Source organism: Cygnus atratus, chromosome 11, assembly GCF_013377495.2.
Source record: "Cygnus atratus isolate AKBS03 ecotype Queensland, Australia chromosome 11, CAtr_DNAZoo_HiC_assembly, whole genome shotgun sequence".
NCBI lineage: Eukaryota > Metazoa > Chordata > Aves > Anseriformes > Anatidae > Cygnus > Cygnus atratus.
This window is the reverse complement of record NC_066372.1, coordinates 20,628,075-20,645,825: the sequence shown is the minus strand read 5'-3', so window position 1 is coordinate 20,645,825 and position 17,751 is coordinate 20,628,075. Positions and strand designations below refer to the sequence as shown.

General features: G+C 58.1%; 1 protein-coding gene across 1 annotated transcript; it reads right to left on the bottom strand.

The window, feature by feature from the left end:
* Positions 1-765: 765 nt before the first annotated feature.
* On the bottom strand, positions 766-15,025 carry CORO2B (coronin 2B). Its single transcript, XM_035569427.1, has 11 exons — positions 14,816-15,025; positions 6,481-6,597; positions 4,764-4,913; positions 4,334-4,498; positions 4,012-4,128; positions 3,639-3,743; positions 3,438-3,534; positions 2,814-2,926; positions 2,232-2,322; positions 1,959-2,098; positions 766-1,499 (listed from the first exon to the last, which is right to left on the bottom strand). The coding sequence occupies exons 1-11, from the start codon at positions 15,014-15,016 to the stop codon at positions 1,368-1,370; spliced, it is 1,428 nt and encodes a 475-aa protein (XP_035425320.1). The 5' UTR covers positions 15,017-15,025; the 3' UTR covers positions 766-1,367.
* Between the last annotated feature and the right edge of the window lie 2,726 nt (positions 15,026-17,751).

Here is a 17,751-nt window from a genome sequence, read left to right as displayed (position 1 = left end):
AGCATTTTTACCACTGAGACTGCCGGGGTTGGTACAAGGCCAGGGGAAGGGGTACACGGGGAAACACAGCCCTGGTGGTGCAGTGTCCCCGTGCTGCCCTCTTGCTCGCACGTGCTGGCTGCACACCTTGCACCATGGAGCCCAGGGAAGATCCAGGGCCGCTGTCCTGAGCATTTGACCTGCAAATCTGGGGCTGGTCCTGGCATCCTTGGCTGCTTCCCCATCCAGCAAAGTGCCCCCATCTCACCACATCGAGCTGTGCCACCGGCCACATCACCCAGCCCCACAGGCACTGCCCCAGCTGGGGAAGAGCTGCGGTGCTGGCCGAGAACAGCCTCGTGAACACCCAAAAATGCCCTTTGGGACCCTCCAGGGTGCCCAGGGCTTTTGGTTGTTTTTAATTTGAAGAAAGAAAAGACAAGCAAGGTTTTGGTATCTTGAAAACCTTTTATTTTGTCACTATTCCGTAGTAGCATAAATAATAGGCGATGACAGCACATGTAACGTAAAGACAGGGAAGCGTCGGGTACAGGGCACAAGTAAATGAACAGGGAGGAGAAACCGTCGCACTGGCAGTTCAGCAACTGGACTCAGTGAGAAGAGAGAGAGAAAAACGAGCAGTATTTGGTTCTTTCCCTGTGCTAGAGGCCTAGTTCACAACCACTGTGACTGTACGCATGTGCTGCACCCGTCAAGTCCCTCCCCAGGGCACTGGCACGCGTCCCGGGGGAAAGGAGGCGGTTAAGTCCCGCTTTGCAGAGGGCTAAGGAGCAAAAAATCCCTCTCTGTCTAGGAAACCCAGCCTCTTTTTTCTTTTTTTTTTTTTTTTTCATTTCTCTCTTTTTTTTTCTTTTCTCTTTTTTTTTTTTCCTTTTTAAATTTTTATTGGTTTCAGAGGAGAGGGCTGCGTGCAGCCGGGCGGGTTCGCAGCCGTGGGCTGGGGACGCAGCCCTGCCCGCCCCGTGCCAGCCCCGCGGACCCGACCCCAGCCCCGCAGCGATGAGCATCGCTGTCACACCTTGCATAGGAGAAAATCAATGGCGAGGCACCCCGGGGTGCTTTCCTAGGGACGTGCAGCCTTGCCCTCGCACTCGGTCCGGCCCCGACGGAGAAGACGCTGCTCGCCTACCGACTCCGAGAAGCAAGGGGGTGCAAGCACTGCCCGGCTTCCCTTCATGCAGTAGCTGTCGCTTAAAACCCGTGGCCGTTTTTAGTGCTAGACGAGGCTACAAGGACGTTTTTCCAGTTAGCGTCTGGGCTCTTGGCAGGTCACTCAGCTTCTGGCTCATATTCTGTGTAAGTGGATACAATAAAATTAAAGAGCGAGTATAAACAAAGAAAGTTTATTTATAAAACGTCCCTGGAAGTTAATTATTCTTCGGGCTGTTGCGCAAGTTTTTCAGCTCCAGCTGTAGCTGTCGGATCCGTATGTCTTTCTGCGAGAGCTCGTCCTTCAGCCGCCGGATCTCGTCCTGCTGCCGGAAGAACATCCGAAGGAGCTGGAAGGAGAAGGGGGGCAGGAGCTGGAGGGACGGATCCGGCTCCGTGCCCCCGCGGCTTTTCCAAGGCGCCGCAGCCACAGCGCTGCAGAGGAATTTTCCCCTCCCTGCCCAGCGGCAGCCAGCACACATGAGTTTTGCAGGCACGAAAAGAGCAGAGCCCTCTGGAAATGCACCCAGCCACGCTCCCCCAGCACCTCCCCGTGTTTTTCCAGGGGAGGATTTCAGGCAAAGCTTTCAGGAGCGTAACGCCGCTCCGCCGGGGTGCTCCGCGGGTAAAGTGGGCTGCCCTGAGCTGCCGGCACTGTGCTGCAACGGGGGTAAAATGCTGCAAATGGGGGTAAAAATGGGGGACACCTCGTTCCCCAAACCCATCCATCCTGTGGCTGTGCTAATGGTAGTGGGGCTGCTCCTGGGGCGCAGCGCTGGGCTGGATGCGGCCGCGCGGCGCTGCCCTACCTCGTTCTCCGTGCGGGGCGGCACGTTCTCCAGCAGGTCGATGCCGTTCACCACGACGCCCCTCTTCTCTCTCACCGGCGCCTTAAAGACGATTTTGGACGTCTTCTTGTAGCCCTCCTTCAGCGACATCAGGATGGGATCTGGGGGGGTGGAGGAGGGGTGAGCAGGGGCCGCTTTTGGGGCTTTCCCCCAAACCAGGACAATCACCCGCGACCCCAGTGCATCCCCGCACAGACAGACCCACGGACACCCCCGGCACCGTCATGGTTTTACCTCTGTTCACCCCGCTCAGCCACTCGTCCGGCGTCAGGGCCGGCTCCGTGCCTGGAGTCATGGGGTAGATGTCCTCTTGGTACGTCTCCGACTACAGATGTGGGGAAATAAAAGCAGCGGCCTCCATAAACGTGCTCCCAAACCCACCCAAAGCGCTGCGAGCAGCAGCTCCCTCCCTCCCTCCCTCGGCGTGCAGGAAGGCAGCCGCACAGGCTGGTTACAAATAACGAGCTGGTGTTTACCCCATTAAGTCAACTCAGAAATAAAGCATCCGAGTGATGCCCGTTTAGCTCATGCTCCGCAAGAAAATGATACCAGGGCTGCACGGGGCTATACGGGACCTTCAAGGGCTTTGTCCCTGCCGAGCACTGCACCGTGGGGTTCATAGGGGGCGTTTGGTCTACGGGCAGAAAGCCAGGGGCTGCCCATCTGGCTGGGAACTGAAGCGACAAGGCAGGGAGAGGCAGCAGGGGGACTCCAGCAGGCAGCCAAGGGTGAAGCCGGGCCAGTTTTGGGCACCCAGGGGTGCTGCTCAGCCCCAGCCGTGTCCTCCCCCCGCCTGCACGCTCCCCGGGGACTCACCCTCCTTGGCACGATCATGGAGATGGGCTCGATAAGCCCCTTGAGGGTGACGAGCTTGTAGAAGCGGAAGACCTCGCAGGCCGACACATCCAGCCCGTGCTTTGGCATCACCCCTGCAGACGAGGCATGGAAAATGACCCCCCCCCCCCCGGGCAATAACCCCCCCAAGTGCTGCAAACGCTGGGACCCGGCCAGCTCCACGGCGTGCAGGACCCCAAAAGCCACGGTTCTTCACCACAAGACCCAAACCCTCACCGAAGGCATCCCGGGGGCCTGGGGTGCAGGCAGGGCCACACCGGGGGCATTTGCAGGGGGAAGTGGGACAGGGACGAGCAGCTTTTAGTGAGGAAAAAATCCCAGCAAGCGGCGGCTGAGGTCCCTTGCTGCAGCCGTGTGACAGCACGCAGGGGGAGTCACCGGGCGTGCTGCTGGCAGGGACCACGGCTCGGCGCATCTCGGGAAGGACAGCACGGAAATGTGACATTTCTGCAGCCCCGCGGCAGCCACAGCACCAGCTGATGGCAGAACACAATTACCTGCACCGTTTAATTAGGCACTTTCTGCCAGCTACCTTTTGCACGTTCAGGTTCAGCAGCGGAGGGCGAGCGGCACAGCAATCCTTACCCAGTCCTTTCTGCGGGGCCGGAGAGCGAAACTCCATGAGATAGCTCAGGTAGGGCTTCTCCGAGCCGATTTCGTAGTACCGAATGTTGCCGTCACCCTGGAGCGAGCGCGGGAGGAGGGCAGGTTTAGGGCTTTGTTGGGTACGGGGCTGGACAAAGACCCCGATAACAGCCCCCGGCCCCCCGGCCTCGCCAAGCGCACCTTGCCAGCCAGGTACAGCATGTGGGTGTCCGCGTCGTAGAAAGGGAAGAGCAGCCCCGAGAGCCCGTCGATCTCCTCCTCGATGAGGGGCATGGACAGATCCTCCTGCGCAAGGGGAAAACTGCAGTTAATAGCCTGGCAACGAAAATGTCCGGAGACAAACCCACTGCCTTGCCCCGCGGCACCATGGCAGGAGATGTCCTGGTCCCCAGCCAGGGGCTGCAGAGCAGGGGGTCCCCAGTGAGGCTTTGTCCTGGATGGGGCCCTCCCGGCCCCCCAGTATGGGATTTTGGGGGTTGGGGCACCCCATTGTGGGGTGAGGGCAGCCCGAAGGGCTAGAGGATGCGGGGCTGGGATGGGGCCTGGCCCTTACCTGGTCCCACAGGGCGATCTGCCGCGTGTTCCAGCGCGAGACCCCCGTGGTGAGCAGCCGCTTCGTGCTGCCCAGGAAGACCACGCGGTTGACGCGGTGGTTCTTGCAGCTGGCCTCCTGCAGGACAGGACAGGACAGGTGTCGGACATCACCGAGAAACCACCGCCTTCCCCTAAACAACCCATTTTCTCCCCCCTGATTTCCATCGCATCCCACCAAGTCGCGCTGTGAGTACCAGCGGTACCCCGAGGACGTCACTCCGTGTCTCGGTGAGATTCCTCCCCATGCCCCCAACCCCAAACCCTCACCGGGGACCCCGCACCTGCAGCACCCTGCCGGAGCGCGGCTCCACCACCCGCAGCTTCTTGTCCTTGCAGGAGGTGGCCAGCAGGCTGCCGTCCGTGTTGAAGGACATGCAGAGGATGACGTCCGTGTGGCAGTCGATCATCTTGACGGGCTCCCCGATGTCCAGGTTCCAGATGAGGACCTGCGGAGGCGGGGCGAGGCTGCATTTTGGCCATCCCAAGATCTATTTCGCAGCTGAAACCGCTCGCTCAGCCCCTCCAGAGCTCCTCACCCACCCTTCTGGGGCTGGCGTTTGTGCCAAACCCACGCAGCCCCTGCCAGGGGGTGCCAGGCACCACGCACACGGGCATTTGGCCATCACCGGGGGTGGATTTCGGACACTGAGGTCCTGCCCTGGCGCATGCAGGTGCTTCCCACTGGTGCCACGGTGCAGGGCTGGGGCTCACCTTATAGTCGTAGCCCGCGCTGAAGAGGATGTTGTTGGTGGTGGGGTGCCACTCGACCAGGCCGACGCGCCGGCTGTGCCCGTACAGCTCCAGGACGGCCTCCGTCATGTTCCTCTTCAGGCCGCCCTCGGGGATCTCCCATATCCGCACCTGCGGGACGGGGCGCGTGTCAGGGGGGGCTTTGGAGACCCCCCGAGGCCCCCGTCCCCCACCCAGAGGGGCTTTGGGCTGCTCCTCACGGGCAGCTGGTGCCGTGGGGTTAAAACTAACCGCAAAAGCTTTGGCACAGCAAGCTTTTGTTGGACAACAGGAGGCAAGGTGCTGGGGCAAAATAAGGCTTTTTCAGCATCTCCTCGATTAAACAGCTCCAGATAAAGCCATCAAAAAGCATTTATAATGCTCTCGTTGCCATTGCAGGCCACTGGGATGGAGCTGAGCCCCACCAGCCTCTTGGCCCCGTCGCTCCCACCAGCAAGCAGGAGTTTGGGGTTGCATGGGTTGGGGGTTGCACGGCATGCAGAGCAAACGGAGTTACAAGAGGTGCAGTTAAGAGGTCGGTCGGGCTGAATCAGATGATTGAGGATGTCAGAGGCTTTCAAACAGGGCATCACACGAGGAACAGCCAACCCCGGTGGCTGGATGCTCGAGGGGCAGCTTGTGAGAGCGGCTGGTTACAAACTGGGTGTCAGGGAACGGGATAAAACTGGGTGTGATTTGCCCCGAAATGCCCCTTTCTTCAGGGAGACGTGTGCTGCAAAGACGGCACCGCGCTGCAGCCCCCAGCATTTCAGCAGCACGGCAGCACTGCAGAGGGAACCAGGGGCTGGAGGCGCTGCTGTGCTAATTGTCCCCTGATAATTAATTAACGGGCCTTGTCCCCAGGGGGGAGCCGTTACCGAGCAGGGACCTCGAGGTATTTGTGGATGGGAGTTTGACAGCGTGCCCATCGCAGCACCCCAGGCATGGGGTGGCATCAGGAGCAGCGAGCCCGTGGGGACCGTCCCCTCCAGCACATCCCCATCAGGGGAACGCCCCACCACGGGACAGCCCCAGGGCCAATTAATTGGATTTCCCAGGTTTAACGACGCAGCGGCGATGGCTCAGGAGGCCTTCCCAGCACCATCCCTCCCAGCACCTCCTCTTCCCCCACAGCTGTGTGTAGAAGATGTAACCTAAGGTGGGAGACAGCTCTCCGTGATTCACGGCCATGCTCTGAATTTTTTTCCCCCACTCAAAATCTTCCTTGACAGGCTTTGGGCTAATAAAAAACGCCGACACACCGAGCTGAAGGGGAGGGTGAGGCACGAGGAGGTCTCGTGCACTGCAAGGCTCGGAGCAGGCGCGGCAGATTTGTGAGCTGTCGGAACTGGGTCACCCCGAGCCGTGCAGAACAGGCGAGGGGTTGGGGCTGTCTCCCTTGCACGAGGCTTTTCTCCTTGTGAGACCCCCTTTGGGACGGACGTGTTTGCACCCCGAAAATAAAGAGGAGGCGAGCATCAGCCAAACACGGACGGCCTGATCCACGTTCGCTACTCGACGCATCAGCCGCCGCGCCGATGACACCCCATAGGTTTTTGCCTGCTTTTTGCACGATTTGCCCATTTTTCTGTGCCCATCTCTGCTCCCCCTCGGTGAGCTCGCCGTGCCACCAGCGGGAGGATGAGCAGAGCCGCGGGAGGATGCGCGGAGCCAGCCCCAAACAAATGTCTCCACTCACCGAGGTGTCCTCGGAGCAGGACGCGATGATGTTCTCGATGAAGGGGTTCCACTTGATGTCGAGCACATTGCCCTGGTGACCGCACACTTTGGGGTAGTTTGGCTCAATCCGGCCTGTCTGCAATTAAAAATAAAATATACAGAATTTAGCGATAAAGGTGATCTTTTTAAGGCTGGATCCCTTAGGAGAGCAGGCTCCGTAGTTCACCCCAGGATGGTTTTTCCCCGGTGTGGCTCAGCTGAACCCCGCAGGAGAAGAGGTTTTTGCAAACAGGACTGCTCCGCATGAGCCCCCAGGCATCTGCAGGGGGAGACACCACCAGCTGGGGATTTTAGTAAGAAATCTCTGTATGACCACCCAAAAACACATGAAAAAAGGGCTGGAACTGACTTGAGAGGCACCGAACTCGTCCCTGGGAGGATCAGCCACTAGGTCAGTTAGGAATCAGTTGGTACTTTCCTCCTGAACTTCGCAAGCAATGTCGAACAAGGCTAAATGTACTCCACTTAACAAATCCCCCGTGACTTTGGGACCACAAATGCTCTTGCTTAACGATGCTAATAACGCACCAGCTACACCAGGCCATTTGAGGCGATCCTTTCACAGGGATGGAAACCCTGGCAAGACCTTTAGGACGGTCCAGTCTCGCCAGCAGGGCGAGGGCAGCGGCAGCAGACGAGGGCGCACGGCACAGCCCAATGCTCAGCATCCTGCTGTACCAGCACAAAAGCTCCTCGTGCCACAGCCGGGACCCCACAGCCCCCCCTGTTTCCTTTCCCTGGTCCTTTCTGCACCCCCAGGCACCCCTGCAGCGCCCGCCAGGAGGGGGTGGCAAGCTTCGGAGCGTGCAAAGTAGGTCAGCGCGACACAGCCGCTGAATATTTCATAGTCCTTCCAGCTCTGACCTTTCGGAGTATCGAGCCCCTGGCTTCCTTTAACACAAGTAAAGCAACGCGGGGAGGACACCGAGCTGCATTTTACGTGTCCGCAGCCAAGGGCAATGGCCAGGAGTGCTCTGCGCAGCCGGATCAGGCCCAGCAGCTCGCCCTTGCACCATTGCTGCTGGGAGGATTTATCTGAATTAATTTGCTCCCGGGGAGACGCAGCTTGCTAATTGCACGGTGAAGCGGGGCCGGTCGCAGATCCCGGAGCCTGCTTTCCATCAACCGGTGATGCTGCTTTTGGACGGCTCACTTGTAGCATGACAGTGCAGAAAGCCATCACGCGAGGCACTGGGAAACACAAGGAAAAATGGCCCGCGTCCAGCAGGCGCTTCCCCAAATGCCCCCAGAGCAAAACCCAGCCCCGCAGCTTCCCTTGGCACGCACAGAAATGAGCATTTCAACTGGAAGTGCAAAGCTAACCAGAGAAGAAAAGCAGCGGGCTTTGCACACAGCAATCCCTGCGGTCTGCAGTTTTTGTGTAGGATCCATCCTGCAAAATGCCGGCAGCTCCAGGCGGCCGCTCGCTCAGGGATGTGCACCAGGCTGCTGCTGCTGCCGTGCCCGGGGAAATCTCACCCCCTGGGGGCTGTTTGTCTCGTAAACTGGGGTTATTTGTACAGCAAGGAGCCAGATCTTGCTCAGATTGATAGAGCAGCTCTAAGGCATCCCTCAGACACAGCCCGGGTATGAGATGAGAACCAGCCTGGCCTTACAGCACCAGGGATGCGGATGTGTGAGCAGTTCACTTATTGGGGAAAAGGGAAAAATCAGGTGCCTGCTGCTGTTCCCTTCGGTGTGAACACACCGACACGTTCTCCATGCCCATGGCAGGGTCACCGCACCGCTGCCCCTGGTCCCTTCCCGACAGCCACTGATGCCAGGCTGGGTTAGGGCGGCCCCGTGACGAGCACCTAAGGATGCGCCGCATCCTCCTCCAGGTGCCGAAAGCATCATTTCGGTGTGCTCTGAGCACCTAAACGTTTATAATTCTGCCCGTCTGCAACGATATGGCAGCGAGAGCTGCAGAGCCCCTGGGTCAGCCGCTGCCGTTATCACGGTCTTCATGTTTTCCAATGGAAAATAATAATAATAATAAAATAATAAATAATAATAATAAAGTTCTGCACAGCCAGGGAGGAGCTGGGGAGCGCTCAGTCCTGCACCCCCATCCCTGGAGCTGGTGCACTTAGGGCCTCATCCTGCACACAAGCATCAGCAGGGGCAAGGCCCAGCACGTGCAAGCTGCAGGGATGGAGCTCAGGGCCCAGCAGGCCAGGTTGGGAAGGGGAACGCCGAGGTGAACCCCTGGAAGTGGAGGGGAATGAAGCAGCCACCTCGCCATGTTACTGCTGAGCTCGGCCGCCTGGTCGCAGCCAGCATCCCCCTCCCTCCTGCCACCTCCCGGGAATTAATGGGATGCCAAGCACGGCTTTACAGGCTATTATATTAAGTATGACAGCAGCCATCACCTACCCGAACAGCGCGGATTATCTGGCTTTCCCTCTATTTTCCCATTTGCATTAGCACATTACTAGCACACTGTCTGGAGCAGGGATGCGCGCAGCAGCTGCCGAATTCCGGGAGGACAGACCTTTTAACTGCACGAGCTAATGTGCAATCACTTTAATTCTGGGCAACCAGCTGAGTAATTTTCTTTGCAAAGTAGATTTGATGTTTTTTGTCAAAATTCATTAGGCTTTCAGGAGGACAAAGCGGGGTTTGGTTACTAGTAGTAGTTCCTGCCCAAGAAGCCAGGAGTTCTGATTAAAACGAGGCAAACACAGCCCGGGGCAGCGGTGGGCTTGTTCCCATGCCCAGGTTCACCTCCGAGAGGAGAAGGAGCCTCAGGCTGAGTGGAAGCAGTGAGAATAGCAGCAAAAAGGGAAGAAAAAAATTAAAAAAAACAGGGGTTCAGGCCCCAGCCTCCCGGGCTGCCATTCCCAGAGGCACCTTGGCAGCAGCACGGTGAGCTGCAGTGAATCCTAATCCCACACCGAGGCCGGGTCCTTGCCTCGGGCTGCCCGAAGCTCCGTGACCCAAATACCAGCTCCTTAGAGGGACAGACGGGCTTTGCCCCCAGGCAATGGCAGCTCTGGCATTTTCAGGGCAAGGGCTGGAAGGAGCGATGCTTCCTGCAACTGCAGCCGCCCAGGGCCTGCCCTCGCACGGCCGCTGCAGCAGAGGGCTTTGGATGGAGAAGGGCTTTGTACTGTGCCTGCAGGGAGAAGGGGAAATAAAGGGCAGGGAATTGTGCAGGTGGCTTAATTCGGTCACCTTGCTGCGCGATGGCTAAGGAAGCTTCCCCCGGGAACGGCTCAGATGCACCAGCAGCATGCAGAGCCCCAGGATGGGCAGACACATGGCCCCAGGACAGACACCACCACCACTGGGATGGGAAAAGCCTTCTTCCTCCTTGAGGCTTTCCTTGCAAGCCCTGTGAATTGTCCAGGCCCTGCTGGAAGCGATTCTGATGCCCGAGTCCAGCCCAGCACAGCCCCAAGGGCCCTTCCAGGTCCTTCTCTTCCTCGTCTCCCCCCGCAGCTCCCCGACCTCCTGCTGGTTTTGCAGGGATCAGGGGAGGTCTGCCCGAGCTGCCCGGGATTTGCAGGGTTTCCTCGGAAATCCTCGAGTACACACAGGTCTCTAGTGGCTGAGATTGAGAGTAAATATATTTGCAGCTGTCTTCTTTAAAGGAGGTCTCTCTTCCTCAAGAACCAAAAGAGGAGAAAATCACACAGATTTCGCTGGCCTGGGGGAGGCCCCCGCTGATTTGGGCACACAGAGAGGTCACCGCAGGTGACTCGGTTTTCATCAGGAGCCAATTCCAACTGAACCAGCACAGGCAGGAGAGAAATTGGACAAATCCTTGGCAGGGACCCAAAAAAGCCATGGCAAGTGATGCACTGCCGGCACAAGACCCAGGGGTTCAGAGAGCTGCAGGCACAGCCGGGCACCGCGTCTGCACGGGGAGTTGTTTGAGCAAGGAGCGGGCAAGTTCCTGAGCAGCTCGGCCAGCGGAGGCGGTGCACTGAGAGACGGCAAAAAAAAATAAAAATATTTTGGGGGAAAACACCAAAGGAAATTCCCACGTGCAGACGGAAGGAGATGTTCCTGCCCAACAAGTGAATAAAGAGATGCCCCAAGCCTCTCCCCGCCTCCCTTCTGCCAGGACGCCCGTGGCCAGAGCCAGCCTCGGAGGAGGAGGTGGCACTGAGAACATGCACGCCGCCACCTCCCACCGCGCTCAGCTGGTGCACGGCCGGAGAGCAGCACCGGTGCCACCGCAGAGAGGTGTGAGAGAGCCTCCTCCAGCCTCCTCCATCTTCCACCAGCCTCCTCCATCTTCCACCAGCCTCCACCAGCCTCCTCCAGTCTCCTCCAGCGGGCGCTCCCCAGCGCTGCACAAGGACCCCGTCTCCTTTAGGCACAAGGCAACCGTGCGAGGCAGAGCAGGGAAAGAAATCCACGTCGTTGCTTTGGCCAGGATGGAGGCTGAAATGGCAGCCGCTCCCCTCATGCAATATAAATACTCCGGTGGGCTAAAAACATCCATCTTCTGCCCAGCCACACTGCGGCACGTCTGTTATCCGAATTTTGGGTAACAGAAACTTCTCCAGCCACGCCAGACCCAAACACCGAACACCAAAGCCGCGCGCACAGACAGCGATGTGCTCCAATTAGGAGCTGAAGCCTCGCTGCAGAGGTATTTATCCACACCATAAAAGCAGCAGCTGGGATCAAGCTTGTTAATTAAAAAGACAAAAGCCCTCATAATGCTCCCGTTAAATGGGATTATGGACACTAAAAATAACCCCCTGCCCGCTGGTAACAGCGAGGCCGGGCCTTCTCTCCGCTTTAGCCGGCAGAGGGTGCAGGCAGTGGCCGCAGGGCTGCACCGAGAGCCTACAGCGGGGCCCCCCCGCGCTGTCCCCTGTCCGTGGTGGGCACCTCACGGCCATATGGGGCTGCAGGGGGTCAGCACCCGGCCTGACCCCCCCCCCCCCCGCTGCTCCCCGTCACCTCCCTGAGAGCTGCTGGGACGTCTGCGCCCCAGGACAGAGCACGGCGAAGCACTGAAGTGCTGACTTTATTCTGTAAGCCTCAGGTCTTCTTTATTTTTTCCCCCTGCTCATCTCTAGACTAAAAGGAGATGTCTCCCTCCATCCAAAATCAGGCACAGAAAAACCCACAGAAGCATCCCGCGGTGCTACGGGGCCAGGCAGACCGCGCAGATTTTGGGGGGGGGGGGGCAGATTTTGGGGCTGCCACGCCGTCGGTCCCCGCCACCAAGCCATGTCCTTTTGTGCCGGCCCCGGTTAACGAAGGGACGAGCGCTAATTGCGGGCAGCTCCTTGCTGCGGGGTTCGGGCTTTGCCCCACAGCTCTCCCCCGAGGACAGCGGGGACACGGCGGGGGTGTCTCCATGCCCACCCCACGGGCACGGCGGCTCAGCCCCACACGAGCCCAGCTCCAAGAGCGGCCCGGTACGAGCACCAGCCCTGGCCTGCAGCTTCCCGTGGGTAAACAAAGCCTCCTCCTCCTCCTGCCTCTCCCCTTCTTCCCGGCACAGCCAGACAACATTGTCCAGCCGAGGACAATAAGCCGCTTTTTATTTTTTTTTTTACCCCTGCAGAAGCAGAAATCTGCAGCGCCAGGAGCCACGCTTCTGCAGAGGCTTCCCCAGGGCCCCCCCGCAGCATCCCCCAGCACGCTGCACCTCCCTGGGGGCTGCCCCCAGCCCTGCCCCGTTAATGTGAAGCTGACCAAACCCCCACCACCCCGACACCTCCAGGTCCTGGGGAGGTGTGATCCAGAAACCCAAAGATGCAAAGGCTCCGCTCTGTGACTTGCACAGCACAGTTACGCCCATTCTGTGCCAATCAATCATCCAATTAATAAAGTATTTAAAATGTGGACACAGCACTTCTGGTATTCTTAGGATTTTTGTGAGGATATTTTAAAAAAAAATGGGCCAAAACCTCGCTTTCCCATAACCCCACGGCTCCTTCTTGCTCAGCACCTTTGCCCTCACACTCTCATTCACAGGGTACTGCAAAAGGGGGTTTCTTCCCCAAAACCAGACCTGGGTAGCCCCACGTTCGTGCTCGGGGACATCCCAGGCCTCCTGCACGAGCTCTTTCTTCCCAAGGAGCAGGGTTTGGCTCCTGCTGAGCACCCGAAGGCAGGCTCGCAGCTGAGGGCCCAGCGCTTCTGATGTGCAGAGGAACATATGGCCCGGCATATGCAAATGCATTGTCACTCCCAGCACAAAGCAGAGGGGTTTTCTGGGGAAGATTTCTGGCGAGGACAGAGGGCATAAAATAAAAAAAAATAAAAAAAAAGAGGAAAGATGGCAGCAAATCAAACCCTGAGCAGATCTGCGGTATCTAGGTTACCTTAATTATGTTCAGCTAAATATGGATGCCAATTAATTAGATGGCTGCCGATTTCCAAAGAAAATTAGTTTACTCTTAATGAGCTAATCAGTTCCTATTTAAAAAAAAAATAATGAAATTATTAGGTTGTACAAAGGAGCGTGCAGTCACTTGACACGGAGAGCCAAGGTCTGCTCCGACGGGGGCCGACGGTCCCATGTGAACAGGTTGCGAGCAGCACCACGCTCCCTCTGCTCTCATCCCGCTGGGACTGCGGTCTGTTTGCCAGGAAAAAATGGTGATTTTCTGGCAATCCTGGGTTAGCAGCTTGGGATTTGGGGCCTCGAACAAGCAGAGTGTGCATGGGCGCACTCACAGCCCGGGGCTCGGTGCCGGCAACGCCGCAGCACGGGGCAGGAGGCAGAGATGCAGGCGGCAGCGCTCCGACGGCTGAGGAAAAGCTCCTTGTTTGCAGAATATTAATGAGAGTCAAGCTGTGCGCTGCAATTAAAACGCTGATTATAATTTCTTCCATCTGTAGCCGATGCTACTCGAGAAATTAAATAAAAATGCAGAAGGGATGCGGACTTTACGTGGGGAGAAGCGGCCGCTCCTGACAGGGCGGCTTCTGCAGAGCTAGCTGAATTGTTTCGGGGGGGGGTTAAAGCTGCATCAAGGAGAGATGCCCAGATCCGTGTGGACACTCCTGCAAAGGGCTGAGGGAAGCCTTCGTGGGGAAGAGAAAGCCCGATGCTGCAGGGGAAGGAGTACGTGCTCCAAAGAGCATTAATAGCACTGAAGTGTGCTCGGTGCCTGTGTGCAGTGCTCCGGGCTGGTGCAGCTGCAAACCAACCCCCAGCACGGCACGGGACGTGGCTCCCAAACATCAGCTGCTCGTGAGGGGCTGCGGCTTGGTGATGAAGTCCTAAAAATAAATTCTGCTCGAGGTGGCACTGCTGCAGCGCACGGAGCAAAAGCCCTGCTAGAAAGGCTTTGGGGCCGGTGACGTCCCTGGGGCCAGGCGTTCCGCCGCCCCAGCCCTGAGGCAGGACAGAGAGCACATGAGAGGACATGGAAATGAAAGAGACGGATCGGGTGTGGTTTTGTTCCTCCTTATCTTCTGGAGCTGCTGCAGATGAGTCACAGCCGGGACCCGGGCAGCCGCAGGCTGTGCCGAGCTGTGCCGAGCTGTACTGAGCTGTGCTGAGCTGAGCTGTGCTGAGCTGTGCTGTGCCAGCCGAGGATGCAGAGCTCATCTGGACCACGGCGGGCACAGCCTGGCCTTAAAGGGGCTGGGACGGGGATTTTGCAGTGGAAAATCTGGGTGCAGAGCTGTGCGCTCACTCCCAGGCTGCCCGCAGCACCACATCTGATGGGTGAGCCCACGGGGCCCAGCTCACGTACAGGGCAGGGACCTGCGACCTGCTGGGCAGGACGGGGGCTCCCAGGGACCCCCCGGCTTTTTGGAAGCCATGCTGGTGAAACACGGGGGTGGAAAACCTGTGTGGCCTCTGCTGCTGCACGAGGTCAGGTGGGGACGTGCCCAGCACCCAGCCTGCCATCGGCCTGCGGGCACGTGCTCATGGAGAGGCCAAAAACAGGAGAAGCCTTTCGGAACCAGAAAGAATGGGATGGGATGGGATGGGATGGGATGGGATGGGATGGGATAGGATAGGATAGGATAGGATAGGATATGGATATAAATATGGATATGGATATGGAAATGGATATAAATATGGATATGGATATAAATATGGATATGGATATGTGTAGGGTAGGGTGGGATGGGATGGGATGGGATGGGATAGAACAGAACAGAATATTTCCAGTTGGAAAATTTGTTGCCCTGCAAACGTCGTGGAATCCAAATGTTGCAATTTCTTCCTAAAAAATATAAACCCAACTCCCCAAGCCAGCTCCCCAGCACGAGGACACCCCGCTAAGGGAGAGCAGAGGGGGCCACGCCACGCCGCAGGGAGTGCCTGGGGCGCTCTGAGCGGGGACCGCGCCACTCACCTGCTCGAGCGGGATGACGAGGAAGGAGCCGCCGCCGGCGCTCTCGGTGACGATGGCGAGGAAGCGGGCGTTGACGGCGCAGAAGTGGTTGTCGTGGACGTTCTTGGTGATGGGGATGCCGTCAAAGCAGTGCTCCCGGCTCGCCACCTTCCCGTAGACGTTGCGGAACTTGGAGCTGCGGTACTGCGGGCGCCATGACATCTGCGGGGCAAAGAGCACGCTCAGCATCCCGCTCACCCACCGCCAGCACGTCCCCCCTTGGCCGTCCCCAGGGATTTTCCACCCCCAGCCTGTTCAGGGCAGCCCCGGACACAGGACAGCTCCTGCCTGAGGAAGCGTGGCAGGGCAGATCTGCAAGTACAACCCCCTCCCCCCGAAAAGATACCAGAGGTGTCCCCGGTGCAAGATGCAACCCAGAGAAGGCATTAAAAGCCTCCGTGCTGTTGCAAAATTTAAGCCGATGGCCCTTTCAGCATGCACTGCTTATCTAGAACACGCAGCACCACTACTTCATGCGCATATGACAAAGGAATTAAGGCTTTTAATGCGATGACTTGGAAATGGATTAGTCTGAGCCACATGAAAGCATGCACCGGTGCAGAATAAGAGCACTCAGACAGGGAGCGAGCATCAGATCGCGGTAGCACTGCGTCCAGCTGGCCCGGCTCTTTTTGCACAGGTCTCCCCTTGCAGCAGGGCGCTGCTCACGGGGGCTGCACCAACCCCTCCTGCTTCCCCGCAGCAAGCCGAGCCCTCCGTGCATGCACAGAAACGAGGGCACTACTGCTTGTACTGCCTGCTTTGCTTTTTCTAAGTAAAAGGAAGGCTGTTTTCATCATTTTCAGTCCTTTTTTATTTTTATTTTTTGAACAGTCCTCATGGCAGCATTAGTGTCACGGATAAAACCTATGAAGATTTAATGCACGTTGAGTGTGCAGAAGAGCACAAGCGTCCAGGCCACCTCAGAGCAACACAAGTACTCGGCTCTGTCCAAACCCTGCTAATTGCCTGCTGGAGGACTCGGCGCAGCTCCTGTCTTCACAGCCATTGACAAAAGCGTGCAATGCGCACTCGAGCGCTGGGCCAGCTGCTGAGAGCAGCTCTCAGCGAGGGGCACCACCAGGGAAGCATCCCCGCGGGCTGCTCTGATGCCCAGGAACCCAGCGACTCCTCCAAACCCAAGGCCACAGGCACATCATCTGCAGCGTCTCCCCGGGAGGAAAGAGGACTGCAAACTGTGCCATTTCCATCCTTGACTCCTACGAGCAGCTCATCAGCAGGCTCAGCTCCTGGTCCGGGGCACTGGTCACAGTCCTGAGCAGCAAATCTCTGCCTGCCTGTCCCGTGCATCGCAGGGCCAGCCACACGAGGGATTCAGCACCGACCTCAGCAGCAGAGCCCCGCTGTGCCGACGTCCCTCGCTGCATCCTGCGCCCTGCTGCAGCAAGCTGCCCGCCAGCAGGGCCGCATCCTGCTGGGCAGAGCCCAGCCCTGAGCCCCGGTGCTTTGCCTTGGCCCCGCACCCAGGCATCACTCTGGGAGCACGGCCACATTTTGCAGCCCCCCCAGCAGCTCACACACCGGCAGCATCCTTCGGAGGCCGTGCTGGGGCCGCATCTCAGCCCTTCTCCTTGTGCAAAGGCACCAGGGGGAGGTGGGTGCACGGACCCTGCTCTGCCCAGGGTGCCGGGTTTGCACCCCCTGCATCAGAGGCTGTCCTTGGGTCACAAGAAAAGAGGACGCGGATCCTTGAGGATTTAACCCAAAATGGGAGCAGAGAGACTTTTTTTGCATGGAAACAATTCTGCTCTGAAAAATGCAGACTCACGTCCAACAAAGCGCTGCGAAGCTTTGCCAAACCTACCCGAGCGGTCAGAGCGAGGCAGGGCAAGAAAAAGCCCCGACCACAACCCAGGCTGCTTCTTTCAAGAGTTTCACTGCTTTTTGCATTTTCCTTTTGCTGCACAGACCAGTTTTCATTACGAAATTAACTCATTTATGAAGTTAAAAAAGCACGAAAATATCTTTTAATATTTTTTTAAGCTCTCAGTTTGCTCCCCTGTCCCTGGGTGAAGCTTTGCTCCCATTCCTGCTGCCCATGCCGCTCTGCTCCAGACCTATTTTTAAAAAAGCCCCAAATTTACCAGAAGGGCCGTTCTTTCCATACTTCCACACTGAGCTGATTCTCAGATGACTTGCAGGGTATCCCCACGCAGGAGGATGCCCCACGTGGAAAAAGGGGCCCCTGATATTTCGTGCATTCAGAAACGGAGCCTAATCAGTCGCTGCCAAACGAAGCATCACAGCAAACGAGCTCCGAGGAGCCTGCAGAAATCCCTCACCCCTAACACAGGGCCCTGCAGGCGAGCTGTGGATGCGCCCTCCACGCCGCCCGCCCCGGCAGCGGTGCTGCTTTGGGGATTTCAGCATTTCTCCATTTCTCTCTTCCCTTTGTTCTTTCACCAAAAACTGGGCAAGCCTCCATCCCACCCCCGCCGCAGCGGAAGGAAGCAATAGGCTCGAGTGCGGGTTTGGCTGGAGAGATTCCCCAGTTTCTTTCCTTTGCCCTCCGTGAGCATTTCCTGCAAACAGCGGCCAGCAGCCCCGGGGCCGCAGGCAGCCCGGAAACGCCAGCAGAATCTCGGGAAACGTCTGGGGGCTGCCCAGAGCCCCCATTTCCTGCAGATTTATTGTTCTGGCAGCCGGCAAGGCTTTCCCGGGGCAGGAATAGCTCCTGGTGCCACGGGGGAGATCCCGAGGTCCCCCCCGCTGCTGATTTGGGGACGTGGATGGATGGGAGAGAGCATCCAGGGGAAGCTGCCTCTGGCCTTGGTCTGCGAGGGTGCTCCTGGCACTGGTGGGATCTGCCCTTTGGGGGGTCCCTGAACCCCTTCCCCAGGGAGCACGCAGCCATGCAAGAGGATTTTCCTGCAGAA